Source organism: Arvicanthis niloticus, chromosome 6, assembly GCF_011762505.2.
Source record: "Arvicanthis niloticus isolate mArvNil1 chromosome 6, mArvNil1.pat.X, whole genome shotgun sequence".
Taxonomy (NCBI): Eukaryota; Metazoa; Chordata; class Mammalia; order Rodentia; family Muridae; genus Arvicanthis; species Arvicanthis niloticus.
In genome coordinates this window covers 70370210-70389746 of record NC_047663.1, presented here as the reverse complement: position 1 = coordinate 70389746, position 19537 = coordinate 70370210, and the positions used below count along the sequence as shown (strand labels likewise).

Below are 19537 nucleotides of genomic sequence, written 5' to 3'. Positions count from 1 at the left end.
AAGGTCTTCCTTGCTCTCTCTGCTAGGTTGGGCATATGTAGAAATGTAGTCACGAGTGAACATTGAGCTATATCATTCCCTGGATCCCTATTGCTTAGATTGAGACTTGCTGACTGAGTCTAGATCCCTGCGCACCCAGTTTTCAGGCCCTTTCAGTTCCAAGAAGCACTGGTCCCAGTGACCAAGGGACACCTTCCTGTGGAGAGTAGCAAGAAGAAAGTGCTGCATAAACGCCACCACCCACGTTCCTCCCTGGCCTGACACAGCTCCCTGTCAGGGTGTGCATGTGGGGGTGGCTTGGGAGGCAACAATAGTGACACTCCCAGAAGGCTACCAGCCACCACTTTCTGTTCAATCAGCGTTCCCCTGACATATTGCTTACCAAAGCCACTCCTGGCCAGAACGCTTCCAGCGCATCTGACAGGGCCACTGCACCTGCTGTTTGCCAACACTGGAGTTGGATGGAGCTGCTGTCTTCAGAGGCTCCACGACAAGGTCACTAACTCCTCTCACTTGAGATGCTCTGTACGTGGGTCCCAGTGGGACAGGAAGAGTCTGAGTCCTTTCCCACAACCCCTGAACTTGCTGCTTGGAAAGGAGGGTTGTAAAACCCCATGGCCTGCATCCACTTGGAAGGCCCTGCCAAGGAAGGCGACCTTGAAATAGGAGCAGAATGCCTTCTGAGAGCCACTTTCCATCAGACTTCTGTGCACAGGGATGGCTCTCAGAGGGCTCCTGTGTCTAAGGAAGTTTGTCCTGGCATCTGTGATCAGAAAATCCAGGGCAGAATAGAGAGCTAAGACCCTTGTCTACAGAGTAACTGAGGGCTGAAGGCTTTCTTTCTTTTGTTCTTTCTCTAAAAAAGATTTTATTATTTATTTTTATTTATGTGTATTTTTACCTACATGTATGGTTGCACACCATGTGCATGCAGTGCCAATAGAGGCCAGAAGAGGGCGCTGGATTCCTCCTGGAACTGGAGTTACAGAGAGTTGTGAGCTACCATGTGGGTGCTGGAAATTGAGCCCGGTGCTCTGCAAGAGAAGCCACTGCTCTTAACTGCTGGGCTAACTCTCCAGACCCCAAACTTACAGCTTTTGGTCTTCGTGCCTCAACCTTTGAAGTACTGGGGATGGAATTTATGTAGTGCTGGGGATGGTAGGTCAGCACTCTGTTAACTCAGCCATGTGTATGTGTACACACACACACACACACACACACACACACACACACACACACACACACTAAGCAGTTAGCTGGGACATGTCAATTATCTTCAGTCTCCACCCACAGTGTTGAAATTGGAAGTTTACATGCCTGATTCACCCATAGCATCTTACAGGGGTTTCATTGAAGGCCAGGCTGGTGAAGGGCTTCTGCTGTCCCCATTAGGATGTCTGTCTCAAACTTGCTTCTCAGCTTCAGCACCCCCTTAGGGCAGACAGTAGCCAGGAGCTGGCTCCTCTTCTCACTTCTCATTTTATTTATTTGGGGGACAGTGATCTATAGTGAAATGGAGAGGTGGTGGCTTCTGCTTCATGGCACTGATGTAAAGTATTCTTCAAAAAAATTTTTTTGAAGTAAAATATTAAGTGCTACCTAAGGAGACAGCAGTAGAAAGTGGTAGGTGGTAGAAAAAAATAAACTGATAATGACCATCCGAGTGGCAGGAAGATGAGGGGGAGGGGATGAGGCCCTGAAGTAGGTGAAGCTACTGGGTTTGTTTCCTTCATCTGGCTTGGAGAATCACGGACGAATGCTGTCTCCAGCTGGGCTTGCCTAGCCCAGCCCACCTGGTCCAGTCACCTTCCAGACTCAGGGTCCTCTAGGACACCCTGCGCCAGCATCGTCTCCTCTCTGCCACTCTGGGATTCCAGCTCCAATTTTGGGACAGGCTAGGTCATCAGAGGTCAAAAGGATCATGTCTTCAGGGTCCACGTGTGGGGAGGGACCTTCAGCAAGTGACAGATCAGTAGCCCATTTACTAATTGTGGCTGAGCAGGAGTGTGGGCCTATTTTGGCCACATTTCCCAATTCCTCCAGAAAGTTTAGAAATATAATTTTAAAAACTGAAATGTCACAGTTTTATCTTGTTCTCTGTCCTTTTTTCCCTCGAGGGTTGTCTGTTTTAAGAGAGGATTTTACTCTGTAGACTAGGTTAACCTGAAAGTCGTGGCAATCTTCCTGTCTCAGACTTCCTGGTGCTGGGAGTACACACATAGAGCAGGCTGGCCTCAAAGTCATGGCAATCCTCCTGTCCCAGGCTGGAAGCACACACATAAGATGCTGCACCCGATAATCCCATCATCTTTCAGTGTTGACAGCAAGAAATCACTGTTTCTGAAGGGTAGATCCAGCCTCAGGTGTCCGCAGGAGACAAGAAATCTTCTGGGTGGTTGTCAGACTACAGCGGCCTGCGCCCTCATACCGCCTTGCCACACAGGCTTGGGGAAGTGTGAGTGGAAGAGCAGAGACATAGGTGTCCTATCTGGAAGAGCAAAACAAAAACTGGACATAACATTGCAAAAATGTTCCAATACAAGGGGGCCTGAAGGAGATACCCAGGAAAACAAGACTTTGGGGAGTCACTGTGCCCAGGGACAACAGCCTTGGCAGGACAGAGACTCCAGGAAATGGGAGAACCAGGACCCTGTTGGAGAGAGGATGGATCTTGTTGGCAACTGGAACTCACAGCAAACCGGCAGGGATGTTTGCCTCTGTCCTCGCATGTTCACTTGGAAAGGCGGAAGAGTGTTCGGGACTGTTTCTGGTGGACACAAGGGCAGACCATGGCAGGAGGCCCACTGAGGCAGGTGAGGTCAGCAACTAAGCTGTGTTCCAAGTTAAGAGAGGGCAGGAAGAGAGGTTGCAACGGAGGGTGTGGAGGGACCCAGAGACTGATGAGCTGGGAGAGGGAGTGAGAGGAGTTGGGGGCTGAGGGAACCTGGTCTTTTAGTGAGGGCAAAAAGTTGATCTTTGAGGTAGCCTGGGGGAGTGCTCCGTGGGGTTAAATACCGGCGCACCTCTGGAGCCTCCGTCTGGACATCAGAACAGGCTCAGTGTCCTCCCAGATTCTCTTTTCGTTCCCGCATCTCGTCCAGCTACAAAGCACAGAACGAGGGTGAGACGGGCCCTGGAGTCCCAAGGCAGCCCAGTGGGACTCTCACTACAGAGGGCTCTCCGGTGGGGTGCCACTCCTTCGAGGTGACTCGGGACGCGCGGTGGGCTCCCCCTGGCTAGCCTCCAGCGCTTCTCTGCCGCCGCCTCAGGGTGTCTCTGCCTCGCTGCGAGTCGGGAAGCGAGGAGGGGAGCGGGCGGCGGCCGCGCCAAGAAGCGCCGGGTCACCGCAGGCTGAGGCGCCCGCCGTCCCCGCCCTCCCCCTCGCTCGCCTTCGCCTCCTCCTCCCGCCTCCCTCGCCCGCTAGCTAGCTCGCTCCTTCGCTCTCCCCGCCTTCCCTCCGCGCTCCCCGCCCTCTCCTGCGCGCCTCGCCTCCTCCGCCCCGCGCCCTGCGGTGCTGCAGCTGCGGGCGGCTCCAGCTGCCCCCAGATGTGGGCTGGGCGGCGCGCGGGGAACTTTCGCGCCGGCTGCGAGTGCGGGGCCCCGGCTGCGGTCGGGCTGCCATGGATCCGCCGGCGGGAGCCGCTCGCCGCCTGCTCTGCCCCGCTCTACTGCTGCTGCTGCTGCCGCCGCCGCCTCTCCTGCTGCTGCCGCCGCCGCCCGCGAGCGCCCGGCTCGTCGCCGCCACCGAGCCCCCAGGTAGGTGCCAGCCGCGTCCCCACTCCACGCGACCCTCCGGCTACACTAACCCGCCCGGCGCGACCCTCCGACCCCCTCCTCAAGCATCGTCCGAGGCGACTTGGGCAAACTCTGTGTGCCGCGCCCGGGGCCAAGTTGGCCAACTTCGGGGCCGGGGCGGTCGCGCAGGGGGCGCACCCCGGGTGCCTTGGAACGCAAGGAGCCTCGGAGCACTTGCCGCTCTCGGGATGCAGAGTGTGGCGCTGGAGGGCTAGGAAAACCCCGCGGCGGAGCGCGCAGAACCAGCACCAGCGGGTCCGGGGGAGCCAGGGCGAGGCGGCGCCCGGGGACGCTCGGGAGGAGCCGGTGCGGAGCGCGCCGCCTGCGGGCCCTGAGCATTGATTGGGGTGTCCCAGAGGGGTTCCCCGGAGATTAGTGGGACCCTGCTCCACCCATCCCGGGGCTTAGTTGTACGGGGAGAGGGGACTGGCAGTGGGCTGCCCGCCTGCTGGACTGAGGACAGGCCGCCTATGAGAGGGTGAACCTGGTTGCCCCGGAGGCCAATGGTGAGGACACTTGGGCAGCAGGGACCTCTGAAGGGTCAGGGTGCATGAGCAGGGGACCAATGTGGAATAATTTCCGAGGAGCCTCGTGTCCTACCAAGGACGGTATAATTAAGGAGCGAGGGCACTCTGATGGGGTAGCCCTTTTGGGTAGCTGCGAGGTGCCCGAGGACCCTCAACTGGGAATTCACTGGGGCAGCTCTTTTGCTGGTTTGGTCCTCTAGAGGGGACGGCCCGCAGGCGACGTGGTTCCGGACTGGTGGTCCTGTCAACGCCCCTTCCTGGAGGCTTCGTGGTGGAATGTCCCTTCTCTTCAACTGAGGCAAGGGCTGGGGGCGCCGGCCTCCGTCGACAGGCTCTGAGGCTCCGAGGTCTCCGCCAGTCTAAACGCCCCTTTCCCTTGCAGGCGGGCCCCCGGGGCACGGAGCCGAGCGCATCCTGGCGGTGCCGGTGCGCACTGACGCCCAGGGCCGCTTGGTGTCCCACGTGGTGTCTTTGGAGACGGCCGGGGCGGGGGTACGAGCCCGCAGAGCTGCCCCGGACCAGACCTCGGGCTTGCCCGGAGACGCTGCGCAGGACCCTGGAGGACGCCTCTTCTACAATATCACAGTATTCGGACGAGACCTGCACCTGCGGCTGCGGCCCAACGCTCGGCTCGTGGCTCCGGGGGCCACCGTGGAGTGGCAGGGTGAGACGGGTGACACCCGAGTGGAGCCCCTGCTTGGGACCTGTCTCTACGTTGGAGACGTGGCAGACTTACCTAAAGCCTCCTCGGTGGCTCTCAGTAACTGTGATGGGCTGGTGAGTACTATCTTCTAGGGCTCCCTTCGGTTCTGGCTCTTGCCTGGGCTTTGGAAACCCATTACTAGGTAGTCCCCTGGGAGGGCGACAAAGCACGCGCGCTGAGGACCACCTTCTCCTCCACAGGGAGGCACTCGCCTTGCTGCAGGGGTTGGCGGGAAGGCACGATTTTTTTGATTGGTCAGAGAAGGGGAAACGATTTATATGAACCCCACCTACAGCCCCAATGCCAAACTTCTGTCTGCTTCTTATATACAAGCGTAAGTTGCTGTGTGCCTCTTAGTGCGTGTGTGTGTGTGTGTGTGTGTGTGTGTGTGTGTGTGTGTGTGTTGGAATGTATGCATGCTTCTTTCTGGGTACCAGTATACCCTTGAGAACATGTGAATGTGCGTTGTCTCCCAAGCATAGCGGCATCCGTGGGCTTCACAAATGTGTGTCAGAGTGACTTTGATCACATGAGCTTGTGGTGTGCATAGGTGCTGGCAGTTCCCTTGCTTTTGTGTGTGCTTATGACAGCCCGGGGAGCAGGTGGTGATGCGGAAATGCCCAGCCGGCCCTCTGTCCCTTGGCTGACCAGGAACCAGTGATTTTTATCTTGTGGTTTCCTGTTGAAGTGGCTATTTGAAAAGTCAGCTTTCTCCCTCTAATTCGAGCCAAGGGGAGCATTTGGCAATGCAAGTCCTAGTGCCCCGTAGGCTGTTTGATTTAGGGTGGGTGGGGGCAGCTCCTGATGAAGCAGTAACCACCTGGGGCATCCTTTGTGACTAGAGCCCTGAAAAGCTCACTTGTCTCTGGGTGTTCCCCCAGGACCATGGTTGCCACTCGGGGACTCTTGGAGAAAGCCTGGATCAGTGCTCAAGGCAGAGGCTGACATTGGTGGTGCTGTCCTGCCACCCAGGGGCCTGGCACAGCAGAGCCAGTGACATTTTTCTCTTTTGGATTGAATGTACAGTGGTCAGGCTGGCTGTGCCGGCCAGACATCTGAAGCCGCCCACCGTGGCTTCTGCTCTAATTGCTGCTCAGGGTACTCCGGCTCTGGGCACGTGGCCACGCTTCTAGCCCTGCCAGCCCTGAGCAACGCCCGTCCTCAGGGAGCCCAGGTTGGCCCTGCCATCTGCAGAGCCGGCAATTACACCCCAGCTCCACAACCACTGGAGTTCTTTTTATGGACACACAGGAAACATCACTTGTTGCTTCAGAAAAATCACTGCCTTTGGTCGGGTTTACTTAGGGCCTGAGCACGTTGCAAATGACTTTTAAGTGTCCTTGGAGGAGTTGGGTTATTTTAGGGCACATTTTTCTTGTTCTCTGTTGCCGTCCTTGTGGCAGTCCCACAGGCGAGTCGCCCTTAAGGGTTTCCTAAACATGAAGGGAGATCACCAACTGGGGACTTTGGACAATGGTGAGGTTGGCAGGGATTCTCTTTGAATTCATTGATTCCCACCGAAGCACTGGGCAGTGACACTGTATCATTCATTCACCTCTCAATTCATTTGTTCAGGGATCACCTTTGGCTATGTTTATCCTTTTCTGCAGGTCAGAGATGTGGCAGGTCCTAAGCCAATGGGAGCAGAAGGACACCCAGGTGGAGCTATTTGATGGGGTCTCAGAGGGGGGGGGAGGGGGAGTGCAGCTTGGCAAGTAGGTGGAGAGCCAGAGTAATTCTGATGGTTCCTGGGATGAACTGGCCTAGGAGGGACAAACACAGTGGGATGTCACAGGAACAGGACATTTACAGATAGCAGAGTACAGGTGGGCGCTGCAGCCTGAGTGGCTTCCAGTGTAGTCAGTGGATAACAACCTGACATGGTGGGCCAGCTTCCCTGGGTTTCCTTTTACGTTTTCTTCTCTGTCTTCTTTCCTTTCTTTCCTTTCCCATCTTCTTTCTTCTCCCCTCTCATCCCCTTCCCTTCTTTTTCTGTATGTCCCTGTCACTGGTTTTCTACCAAATAATTTATTAACCCTTTAACTTCTGTGCTTCCATGGTGAGCTCACTTACTAATTACCTGGGGCTTTTCACATGGTGCCTCTAGTTGCCACAGTGACCCTGTAGGGCAGGTAGCCTCATGCCTGGCACACTAAGTCTTTGAGAGGTTGAGTAACTTGTCCCAGCTACACAGACAGTGATGGCATGTGTCTTGCCTAGGGCCATCTGGCCTCTTTTGCTTCAGTGCTCCCAATTTTGGGGGTGGGAGCATGAAACTTGTGAGATGTAATAAAAGGGACAAAGTGTGCCCTGCCAAGCTTCCACAAGCTGTAAGTGGATATATGTGTTTAATGCATTCAGTAGTCCCTGCCCTTCTCCACGAGGCTACATAGAATCCCTCCTCTGATGATTCACTCTCCCTTGATAACTGCCTAGATATGGTAAAAGAGGTGAGCCAGGCTGTGCTGGGCAGGCAGCTCCCCAGGAGTCTTACTGAAAACAGATTCAACTTCAGTGCACCCAAGAAGTATGCATTTATGGTAAACTCCCAGGCCCATGTTCCTCACCATTTGAGAAACAAGGGTCTAGACTACATTTTCAAGAATTCGTGTGTGCATGCATGTGTGTGTGTATGCACATGCATGTGTGTGAGTTCTACATTAAAGGAGTCTCTCCAGTTCTATTTCACTCAACATGATGAAAGATGCAGTCTACGACCCCTTTTCTTTGGAGAACAAAAGGAGTACCCAAGCACATGTGTGCAGAAACTGTGGTGTAGACAGAAAGTTCTGGAGACAGCAGGTAGTGTGTCCCCACTGCTTATGTATAGACGCTCAAGTGGGCCCTCTCTCTGCTGTTCTGAAATAAATATATGTGTATCTGCATGACTGTTCCTAAGGTCACCCTTCTACTTAAAGGATGGAGGCAGTAGTAACTGATGACTGTGACCACTGCTCTCTTAATTAGTACAGTGGGACTCGAATTGAATCCACACACGACATCTATCAGTTAAGTGACAGAGAATCCAAGTCAAGTTACTTTAAACAGAAAGGGGCACTTATTAGTTCACAGGGTGACAAATCTTCAGGTGTGTCTCATTAGGACCTCTGCTGTCTCTTCCTTTGTGTCCTTGGGCTGCCTTTGTTCTCTGTTGGGAATCAAGGGGCCACAGCAGCACCAGGATACTTCCTGTTGTGAATCACACTCCATCTACTCTCAAGTAGGATGGTCTTAACAGGGTTGGATACAGGGTTTGCAGATCACATAGACCTGAAAGAGTAAGCAGTACCATTCCTCTCCCTGAAGCCACTTGAGCGTGTTCTGGCCAGAAATGAGAACCCTGGACCAGCCAGGTGGCAGATTCTACTGGGGTTTGGTAAAGGCACAAGATGTGCCCCACAAAGATTCATGTTGTAAGATGTGTCACATACTTATTCCCAGCCACACGAATAGGTTCCTTGCTAGCCACTGGTTAGAAGCCCCTCATCATTATTTACTAAGTGTGGGGTGTCGTGGAGGGAGATTGATGATGATAAAATTTTTCTTTTCACAGTGAATAAGGGAAAAATGTGTAGGGAATATATATCACGTTGCTATGGAAGGATTTTCTAGTGTTTCTTGGGTTACACAGCAGGCAAGTTAACTCACACCAGTTTTATACATTTGCCAGAAAAGAAGCCTGCGGGTATGAAAATTACAATGGTAAATGGCAGTTTGGTGCAGTCCTACTATGTGCAGGGCTACTTGATAAGCATCTATCATCACAGCATACGCACTGTGTCCCATTATCTCCTGTCTACAGATGAATAAATGAAGCCTCCAAAAGACAAGAGCCTGCTCGTTACGATCTTGGAAGCCAGTATCAAAACCCGTATCTGTCTGATTCCAGGTCTCCCTGACTACATTTTATTTTCATTCATGTTTGTATTTACACACCAACAACACAATAATAACAATAGTAACAGAACTGCATTCTAAAAAAGCATTTCTAATCTTTTCTGTTTTGTCTCCCAGAGGCCTGAATCAGCTCACTGACCACTGTCTGTGTGAGTGAGGGGGATGGGTACATGAATGTCCAGGGGTCTACTCTGAGCTGGAGCTCTTCCTGGGTGGGTGTCTTGACTCCTCACTGGTGAGTGGTGACAGTGGGGACTCTAGGAGGATGGAAGCCACTTTCCCTACCTCTTCTCCACTCAGGAGGCACTGGTGGACTACTGTGGCCTGATGTGTCTGGCTGGGCAGGACCACTGGTAACAGCCCACTGGCTAGTCTGGCATAGGCTCTGACCTCTACAGCTTTCTAGACCAGCCAGGTTTAGTTCTGGGCCTTGAGAGAGGAGGTGTCCATCCTTTCCAAAGGGCTCGTTACAAGTTCCCCCATGTGTAGAGCGTCTGTCGTACAGCTAAGGTCTTGTGGCACAAGGAGGTCTCTGTTTTGGGAGACTGAGCATCTTTTCTTGGGGTTTTCTCTTGGGCTACCATCCTGGCCAGACCTTTGGGATCCCTAAAAGTCACGAAGACAAAGTGATGTTGCCACAAATGATACCTTCAAGGTCACATGCTGGGCTCAGTTGGGTCAAGTGCTATCATAAGGAAGGTCCTAGTTGTGTCTGCTGGGGACAAGGGCTGATCCTTATAAGGGGACCGTCTTTCCTTCCATCCTGCCTTAGTACTGCCTGGACATCAGTGAGCCCATAGCAGGGGAACCAAAGAGGTGCCGTAAGTCAAAGCAGAGGCAACTGCTTGTCCCCTACTGTGAGTGATCTGTCCCACCACCTACAGCGGCTTCTGCCAGTGTCTAGCCTGTCACCTGACCTAAGACTTACTGAGCTTAAATGATGGGAGACCACCTCACATTGGGTGGAATAAACAAGAGATATTATGAGCCCAGTTATTTGAAGGTTCTGAAGAGTGCTGGCTTCAGGTTTGGCTGGATCTAACTCATTCAGTCTCTCAGCTCCTCTGTGCTTGCTGTTTATTTGAGAAGGCTCTTCCCCTCTCACCCCATGGGGAAGCCATCAGCAGCTCCGGGCGCTTCCTTAACCCTGTGATGTGGAACTGGCATGCATTCCCTGCTGCAACAGAGAGTAACTAGATGGAGGTGTCTGTAAGACTCACCAGCTAGATTGCCCATGAAAACAGGTCTCCATTCTTTTCTCCAGACACCGCCTTCCACTGGGGCAGGAATCATAGAATAGTTAGAGACTTCCAAACCTCATCCTAGTCCTCCATTGCCCCTTGGCGTAGCTAGAACTATTGCACACTGAGCTGAACTGAAGGGAAGGAAACTTAACGGGGTACAGATGGGTACAGTGGAGGATATTGGTTAGTGACGAACGCAAAGGAATAGAACACACCTGGGAGCAGCCTCAGGAGCTAGTTCAGTTTATTGGGCACAGGGAAGGGTATTTATGTCCCTGGGGAGGTGGCCAGCATCTTTGGGGCAGGGTTTGTGTGGCCATGTACCATTGGCCAGGGCAGGGTATTAGAAGATGCTTCATCTACATACTCAGGAGCTGGAGAGTTCAGGGGGAAAAACCTTATAAGGCCAAACAAGGAGTGAGGCCTGATAACTGTTGGGGTAACAGATTCCTGCTAGGGTTGATGGTGAGGGAGCCAGATTTATCTGCTAGGTTAGGAGGCAGAGGTAGCTAGTTCCTGCCGCCCTCGTGTTTGAAATATCCAGGTTGAAACATCCTCAACCTTTCCTCCGTAACCCTGGACCATTATGGATCCACACTCTACTGCAGGCCCATGCAGTGCTCCAGATTGCAAGCTGCTATCCTTCCCCAGTGGTCTTCTGTTGCTTCTGATTGGTCTTGCCCCAGCGGCCCAGCAATCCTTCCTCCACCCATCAGCCAGAGCAGTTCTTACAGACCACAAGTCAAATTCTGTTACTCCTTTGCCTCTTATTGCTCTCCAAACAAAACAATCCTAACCCACTGGCCTGATAGCAAAGACCCCTCCCTCGCAGATTTGGCCTGGTGAATTCTGTCTGTGCTGCCCTTCTGGGTTTGTTTTTTCTCTAGCACTGGGGACTCAGGACCTTTGCATAGGCTGTGCCCTCTCTAGGGCCATCCTCACTGCCTTTCTTTCCTTGTTTTGCTCTGTAGGCTTTAGCCAAATGATCCTTTGTCCTGGGCGCTACCCTGGACACATACGTATCGTGTCCCACTTGGTGCTTCTTGGCAACTTGTAGTATGAATGTTCCTGGCTATGTCTACAGGGTTCAGCTCTAGACTGGGTGGGGTCAGCTGGGAGCTGGGAAGTGACATGTCCAGGAAGTGGGATCTGGAAACCCCGGGCAGGGAAAGGCGTGACACTGTCCCAGAGATCCAGTGCTTCCCCTTGGCTTGCTCCGATGTCAACAGACATGGTGCCCACCTTCAGGAATAGAGCCTCTGAATGGCAGCGGCTCTGCCACTTCGCCCCAGGAAAGCACTTGTGCACATCCGCTGTAGTTTTGCATGGCTTTCTGGCCCTGCAAATCGGATTTCATACTTTCTGGTTTAAATCAAGTTGAACAAGGAAGGGAAGTACTTGCTAGATGGTCTATGGGAAAGGCTGAGCCAATACACTGGAACATGGGCTCAGGGAATACTCAGCTCTGCCGACTTCTCCCTGTTGGAGTTCATTAAGGGTGGGCACAGTGGGACCAGCCTCAGTGGGACCAGCCACATTCTTCATGAAGGCCGCTGAAGTCAGTCACGGTGAGTCAGAGCCCAGGGAGACTGTTTCCTCAGACCATCCTAGGTCATGTTGCCTGTCGGGCCCTGTCCACCACTGTGTGGTCAGGAGTATTTCTGGTGCCGATGAAGATTTCTGTTATTCATTTAGAAGGTACCTCCTGCCCACAGCTGTCCCTGTCCCCCATGTCCCTAGCCACTGGTGAGTGATGAGGAGTGGGAACAGCTAGATCTTCACTCAGACCTGCTGTGACTGCCCAGGACTCATCTGTTTTGAGTCTCTCAGACACGCGAGGGCCTGGCACAGCACTGAGGCTGACTTTGCCTTGTGGTGGCCTGAATCATGGCCTGGAGCATCTCACTCTGGACTCTGTAAGGATGAATCCACATGGAGCCCCTTCTTGGAACCTGGGTCTATGTGGAAGGACAAGTGCCCTGTTCCATACCCCTAATTTCTAATGTGGCAGGAAAACCCTGGAGGTTTCCCTGCATATGTGTATGTACCTTGTCATTGAGACCTTGTGTATATGAATGTGTGTACCTACCGAGGTGCATGTAGTCATGTCTTGTATATGGGAGTTTCCACACACAGATTGCATGTGAGTTAAGTTTTTGTGTCAATGTGCATCTAATTACATGTGTGCATTCAAGTGTGTGTGTGTGCATATGGATGCATATGTGTATATGCGTGTGTGTGTGTGTGTGTGTGTGTGTGTGTGTGTGTGTGTTTAGCAGAGATTTCCTCTTGGAGTAGGCTATCAGGTGGGGAGAGGAAAACTCCAGCACCTTGAATTCCAGCATTGCTTTATGTCACCCCTCCTCCACTGGCAGGCGCTGTGGAATGGGAAGGCCCAGGTAGGAGCCTCTCACTCTGCTGCATATGTTTTATATTAAATGTCAGCTGCTCACCGACTCTGCAGTGCTGCCATTAATATGGAGAAGTTATTACCAAGCCTAGAGCTGGCTCCTCGGGCTTATCCATGAATTTCAATTACACTGACATCGACTTCAGGGTGGGTGAGTGGGTGCACAGCTTCCCACTTGCTGGCAAAGGAAACTCAGGCATCCAGGATCATGGATATTGTATTGCCAAGAGGCCAGGCAGTTTCTGTCTGCTCTGACCCGACCCTAACATTTCCATAGTTAACCAGGATGTATGAGCTTAGCATGTGGGCTGGAGGCTGCTACAGGATCAGCTGTGCTCAGCAAAGCTGTGCAGCCTGGCAGAGGCTACAACACTGTGAAACTCAGTTGATCACATTACAAAACAGGACTCCTTCAATACCCATCCCTGGGCATTGGAAAATGGCTGCATTGTGATTGTGCGGCCCAGGCTCAGGGTTCAGGGCTTTGTCCATTTCTTTGAGTCTCACTGTGTAGCTCTATCAGGACTAGAACATTGTTGTGTATGTCAGATAAGCCTCAGACTTGTAATGCTCCTGCCTCTCAGGCACTGGGATTGCTAGAATCTGCCACGACAACCAGCTGCAATGTGGTACCTTGATCATGCTCTTCTCATGACCTCTCACAGTCCCAACTGATGCGGTTTAAGGTCCTCATCATGGTGAATGGAGCATTTCTCCCGCCCTGAGCTTTTTGGCACAAATCACGGTAAGCAAGTGTAGTCTGGCTTCGTGCACTTCTGCGTGTCTTCTCTTGGAAAAAGTATAAGAGGTATTGTGACCATCAATAGCCGCCTTGCCAAAGACAGTGCTCCTTTCGGCATGTATCCTTTCTGAGACTTTCTGAAGACATCTTGAGTGGCAGGAGTTCTCAACCTGGACAAATGCTGACCTCACAGGTACCGAGTCAAAGCGACGGAGATAGGAGCTATCAACACCGAGCTGGCATGTGCTAAGCAATGCTAGCCTCTGTGGTGACCCGCTGGTTTTGTCATGACTTTGGAGGTAGTGTATGTGAAAAATGTGCTTTAAAAGTGTTTCTTCTTATAGTTCTACAAATGTGGTTTGCTGCCGCTGTTTGCAATGAGGATGGTGGCAGTGATGGTGGTGATAGTGAGAATGGTGATGGTGATGTTGGGGATGATGCCAGTGGGCGTGGTAGTGACAGGCATGATGGTGATGATAGCAGTGATGGAATATGGATGTGGGGTGATGGTGATAATGATGGTAGTTATGGGGCTGATGGGAATGGAGCTAGGGGTTGCTGGGATTACGGAGGTCTGTTAATGATGGTGATGGGGTTGGGGATGATAGGGATGGTACTGGTAGGTATCATGATGATGGTGGTGGAGAAGCAACCAATGACTCCAAGGCTCAGAGAGCTGACACACAGATTTTACACAGAGGACATACAGGGCAGCAGCAGGGACTAGACTGAGCTAGAGGGGCCATCTGTAGATAGCTCCATGAACATGAATTCAAGGATTCTTCTTTGAACTTGGGTACTTGTTTTTTGAAAGCAGACCATACGGACCATAGGGAAATGGGTGTATTGGTATTTTATGCAAGTTTGTTTAAGTCTCAGCCGGCATGATTGTCACAGAGCTTCTAGGGGCACAATAAAAAGAGCTGGGAACACATGGCATTTGTAGATAGTTGTGTGCCATTTGAGGGTAAGGATCTGTTCCAAGAGCAGAGTCATCGGGTGATTTTGTTGCACGAATATCATATGCTAAGCTGGCTATGACTCCACTCGGCTATATAATCTTAAAGGGCCACTGCTGTGCCTGTGATGTATCATTGACCGACATAGCATTGTATGGCGCACGACATACATTGTGTATGTGTCTGTTGGTGTGTGTGCACCAGACTGATGCCAGGTGTCTTCCTTGGTAATTCTACCTTAATTTTTGAGGCAGGGTACTTCAGAGAACCTGGAAGGCATCACTCACTGATGCAGATACACTGGTTGGCCAGAGAGGCCACTTGTCTCCTACTGCCCAATGCTGGGTTCACAGGTGCATCCTACTTCACCTGGCTTTTTAAACATGGGCATTGGGGATTCAAACTCAGGTCATCATGCTTCTTCAGGGAGCACTTTACCAATTGCACCATCTTCCCAGACTCTCTATTGTATTTTTTTTTTAAACAGACTTCACCACAAATACCAGTTGATAATAAAGAAAACCTCAAGTTAAGCGATACCAAGATGAACTCCATTTTCCCTCTGGTTGGCTGTTCTGGTAACCATACTAAGCAGTGTTCATTATTAGAGCTTCAGCTATCACAGGGGTTTAGTGCTTGGATGTCACACTGTCCAGTACGATATCTACAGGGCACATGAGGTTCCTGAACACTTGAAATGCCACTGGTCTGCACCAAGAGGCTGTGCTTGTAAACTACATTACAAATTGGATTTCTAAGAGACTTAGCACTCCTTCTGACCTCACACAAAGTAAAGCATTTCGCAGATTATCAGTGTGTGTGTGTGTGTGTGTGCGTGCATGTGTGTGGTGTTGAGTGTTGAATCAAGGGCTTCATGTGTGCCAGGCAAGTACTCTGCCATTGAGTTATATCCCATTCCTCACAGATGTCTTTAAGAATGGATTATTACTTCAAAGATTATGTTTTGAATATACTGGGTGTCTTAGTTAGGGTGTCCATTACTGTGAAGAGACACCACGACCAAGGCAACTCTTGTAAAGGCAAATATTTAATCGGGGCTGGCTCACAGCTTCAGAGGTCCAGTTCATTATCATGGTAGGAAGCATGGCAGCCTGCAGGCAGACATGGTGCTGGAGAAGCTGAGAGTTCTACATCTTGATCCAAAGGCAACCAGGAGGAGGCTCTCTCTTCCACACTGAGTGAAGCCTGAACATAAGAGGAGACCTCAAAGCCCACCCCCACAGTGATTCATTTCCTCCAACAAGACCACGCCTCCTAATAGCACCATACCCCATGGGTCAAGCATTCAAACATGGGCGCCAAACATATTTAAGCCATCACACTGGGTTAAAGAAAATCTATTCTAGAAATTAATTTCATTTGTGATTGTTCCTTTTCCTTTTGAAACTGTGGGGGTCTATCGGAGTTAGCTCAGTCAATAAAATGCTTACCATGACGAGAACCTTGAGTTTGAAAGTCCAGTCCCAGATAGAAAGCCAGGCTTAGAGAAACAGGCCATGCTAGGAGCCAGGAGGACCCTTGGGGCTTGCTGGACAGTCTGAATAGCTAAATTGGTGAGCTTCAGGTTCAGCCACACACACGCACACGCACGCGCACGCGCACACGCACATGCACACACACACAGAGCCATGAAGCCAATTGTTCGGCACCGTTCAGGAACATGTGGCTGGTTCTTCATCTTGGCTGGTCACATCTGTTTATTCTTTCCAGTGAATTTCAGAATTGTTTTGTCAGGTTCAACAATCCCTTGTGAATTTGACTGACGTTAAATTAAACTTAAAAACCCGAATTAAAGGAGGAGTTGACACAATGTGTTGTATTTGCCAGGAACACAGTGTGTCCTTCAGTTCATGTAATTCTGTTTCCATCTTGCTCAGTAAAATATTGTACATTTTTTGCATACAGTTCATCCATTTCTTTTTTTAGAAATCAGGGTTATTTCAAGGATTTTTGTTTTCTTTCTGCCTTTGCAAATTGAAATTTTTTCCCCCTCAGTTGTTGCTTTTTATAAACTTATCTTTCATCAAGCGGCTTGATGCATTAATTCCAGCTGATCTCTGTGGACTCCCTTAGATTTCCAGGTACACAGTTGTACTGCCTGGAAACAGTGACTTTTGAATTCTCATTTCCAGGCTGCACTGTCTAGAACCTTCGGTGATGCTAAGCAGTGGCTTGGCACTCCCTCCTTTGCGCCTGACTATTGGGAGCGCCCCTGGCGGTTCTCTGCTTAATGTAATGCTTGCTCGAGGATTAAGATGGATTTCGTGTGAAGGCAATATCCTCTGAATTCCAGTTTTCTAAGATCCCATTTTTATCAGCAAAGGAGCAGAAATTGAGATAAAATGTCTTAGCACACTATCCCCGGAGCTAGTGATGTTATAGTTATGAGTTGTTGGGGGGTGGGCCGTCTCAGCCTGGGAGTTACTGCCAGTTCACAGTTGTCCATTCTGCTAATCCAGAATCCCCACCCAGTCCCTATTTACAGCAATTGAATCCACTCACAGGAAGCCTTTATGGGGAGCCAGCGATACTTTCCCAAGGCAGGTAGAATAGGTATCTTCCAGCCTTATGGCTTCTGATGGGATAGAGCCATTGTCTTCTTGACTGAGCATCTTCCCTGCCTCCACCCCCCGAAATGGCATATCTATCTTCCTCTCTGGAGGATCCCTGGTCCCACCGAGCTCCCCATAGAGAAGTCTAGTTCCAACCTGCTTATACGCGGTATTTGCAGTCTTTGACCTCCCCGGCTACGGACACTTTGTCTCTCACAAGCTTCCAGAATAGATTCCCCCCTTCAAACAGTTTCCTGGTGCTGGCAATCTGTGAACAGTCCTGCAGAGAGTAAAATTGTTTTCCCACTGTGGGGTCTGCCTGTCTGCTCATGACTAGTATGGAATTTGGAAGGCTTTGAACAATACCATGTCTAGGCTGCACCTTGAGGTTCTGGAGTCTGTATTGGTCACGAGCCACAAAGGAGAGTCTTATAGGTACCTATGAACCTGGGAAATGGGTTGAAGCTCTAGAGGGAACTAAAGTGAAAGCTCTTGCTTGCTTGCAACTGTTTCTCCCCTGAGGCTGCCTGCCTTCGGCGGACATGTTTCTTCTTAGTCTCAGGCATTTGAATGCTCAGTTCCCAGTCGGTGACACCGTTTGGGCAGGTTTCAGAGGGTATAGGCTTGCTAAAGGAAGTATGCCGCTGGAAACAGGATTTGAAGTCTCAAAGCCTCTTGCCATTCCCAGGATACCCTCTCTGCTTTGTGGTTTGTGGTTCAAGCTATGAGCCCTCAGCTTCCTGCTCTGGCCACGACACCTTCTTCACCACCTTGCATTCTCACCCTGCATAACTGTAAGCCCCAATAGACTCATCTACATGCCTTGGCCATGGTGCCTTATGACAGTAATAGGAGAGTGCTGAATGAGTTCACTGCCTCTTGTCCTGGAGTTGCAAAGGGGAATAAGGCTGGCCGATCTCATTGAGAATGTCAACACCACACCAGAGGTGGATTGGGATGAAAGAAAATGATGACCTCCGGGGGTCTCTTATCTGGTAATTCTGAGCCCTACCAGGGGAGGCATCTATGGTGATGTAGTTGTCTCGAAGGCTGTGTGCAGTTGAGAGGAACTAACAGGTGGGTTGACAACAGATGGGGTAGCAACTGGTGCTTGGTGCTGGGCTAGTCATACTCAGGGCTTCTGTACATCCCTGTGGTACTGAGTACTGACCCTGGGGCTGTGGTGTGGTCCTCCCCTCTTCCACATCCCCAGACCCTATGAGGCTTCATCCCTTCTCTGAAGTCAAGAGTGGGCACATTGGGGCTGGAGAGATGGCTCAGTGGTTAGGAGCACTGACTGCTTTTCCAGAGGTCCCGAGTTCAATTCCCAGCAACCATATGAAGGCTCACAACCATCTGTAATGGGATCCAGTGCCCTCTTCTGGTGTGTCTGAAGAGAGTGACTGTTTCACACACATAAAATAAATAAAATAAATCTTACAAAAGAAAAAGAGTTGGCACCTTCCATTAGTTTGAACTTCACAGTTATGACCCTGGATCTCAAGGGAACGTGGATTTGTCCCAGGCTGGCTTGTGAGGGAATGCACACACGATTGTTCTTTATTCTACTTCCTGGCTCAGAACTCTGTAATTTCCGGAGTGATAAGGGGCGACAGGAACATCTTTTATTATGATTATTCTAAGACCTGGTCTTAGTGCCCTGTCTTTTCACAGAGCAGCTTCTAAGAGTCTTGGAATCAGCAGAGGGATAAGATTGTCTTTTGTGTGCTAATGAGATGTCTGGTGCTGACTCCCTCACGTTGCTTCAGACGGGGACTGGCTGTGACAGTGTCCAGGACAGGATTGGAGGAGGGTTGATTTTAGCTCCACTACTCTGTACTATGAATCCTCTGTGGGGCTCGTCAAGCTTTCTGGGGCAGGGGCATAGATGGAAGCTTCTCTCCCCTCCCAACATTGGAAGCTTCTCTCCCCTCCCAACATCTGGCTAGGTAAGAATGAGTGAAACACTTTCCTGGGCCCTGTGAGCCTTTCTAGCAACCTAATCGACATGAGTTGCCACAAGAAGCCCAGGTTTATAACAGCTGGTTCTGTGAGTCCACAGCTCCACGGCACCAGTCTTGTGGGACCTGATGCCCTGAGTAGTCAGGTTCAATCCGCACCAGACGTGCTCTACACCCAGAGAGTTGGAGGGTCCATGGGTGAGAGGGAGACAGCCACACAGGTGGATGTCAGAAGTGTTGTGAGTCAAAGCAGATCCCAGAAGAGATGCACACAGCCCGGGGCTATGACAGAGGGAGGGTAGTCCCAGGCCAGCCCCAGATACAGCAGCCCAAACACATCTCTCTCTCTCTCTCTCTCTCTCTCTCTCTCTCTCTCTCTCTCTCTCTCTCTCTCTCTCTGTGTGTGTGTGTGTGTGTGACTGGGGGCGGGACACCCTTTGAAGGTGGGGCTCCTCCATCACAGGCAGCTCACTTCTACCCCAGACTGCGCCTATATCTTTCTGCATACACATCAGCCTCCAGGATCCCCAATTCACCTATCATGGGCCCCCAGTTCTCATGGGTACTACAAGGAGTAATCTCCATGGGCTGAGAGGAAGTCGGGTTTGGAAAAGAGGAGTAACCTATCAGAACCACAGAGCCTGGCTTCTTCCTCCACAACTGAAACTTGAGCAGATACTTGAGCTCCTTGGTGGTGCACATCACCCCTGCCTCCCTCCCACAGGA

The 19537-nt window shown here is 51.1% G+C and overlaps 1 protein-coding gene across 1 annotated transcript in view; it reads left to right on the top strand.

Moving 5' to 3' along the window:
• Window positions 1–3475: 3475 nt before the first annotated feature.
• Window positions 3476–19537, top strand: part of Adamts2 (ADAM metallopeptidase with thrombospondin type 1 motif 2) — a 206267-nt gene continuing 190205 nt past the window's right edge. The window contains exons 1-2 of the mRNA XM_034505495.2: window positions 3476–3756; window positions 4705–5099. Coding sequence (XP_034361386.1) covers window positions 3621–3756; window positions 4705–5099 — 531 coding nt within the window. The 5' untranslated portion in view covers window positions 3476–3620. The remainder of the gene's footprint in view (window positions 3757–4704; window positions 5100–19537) is intronic.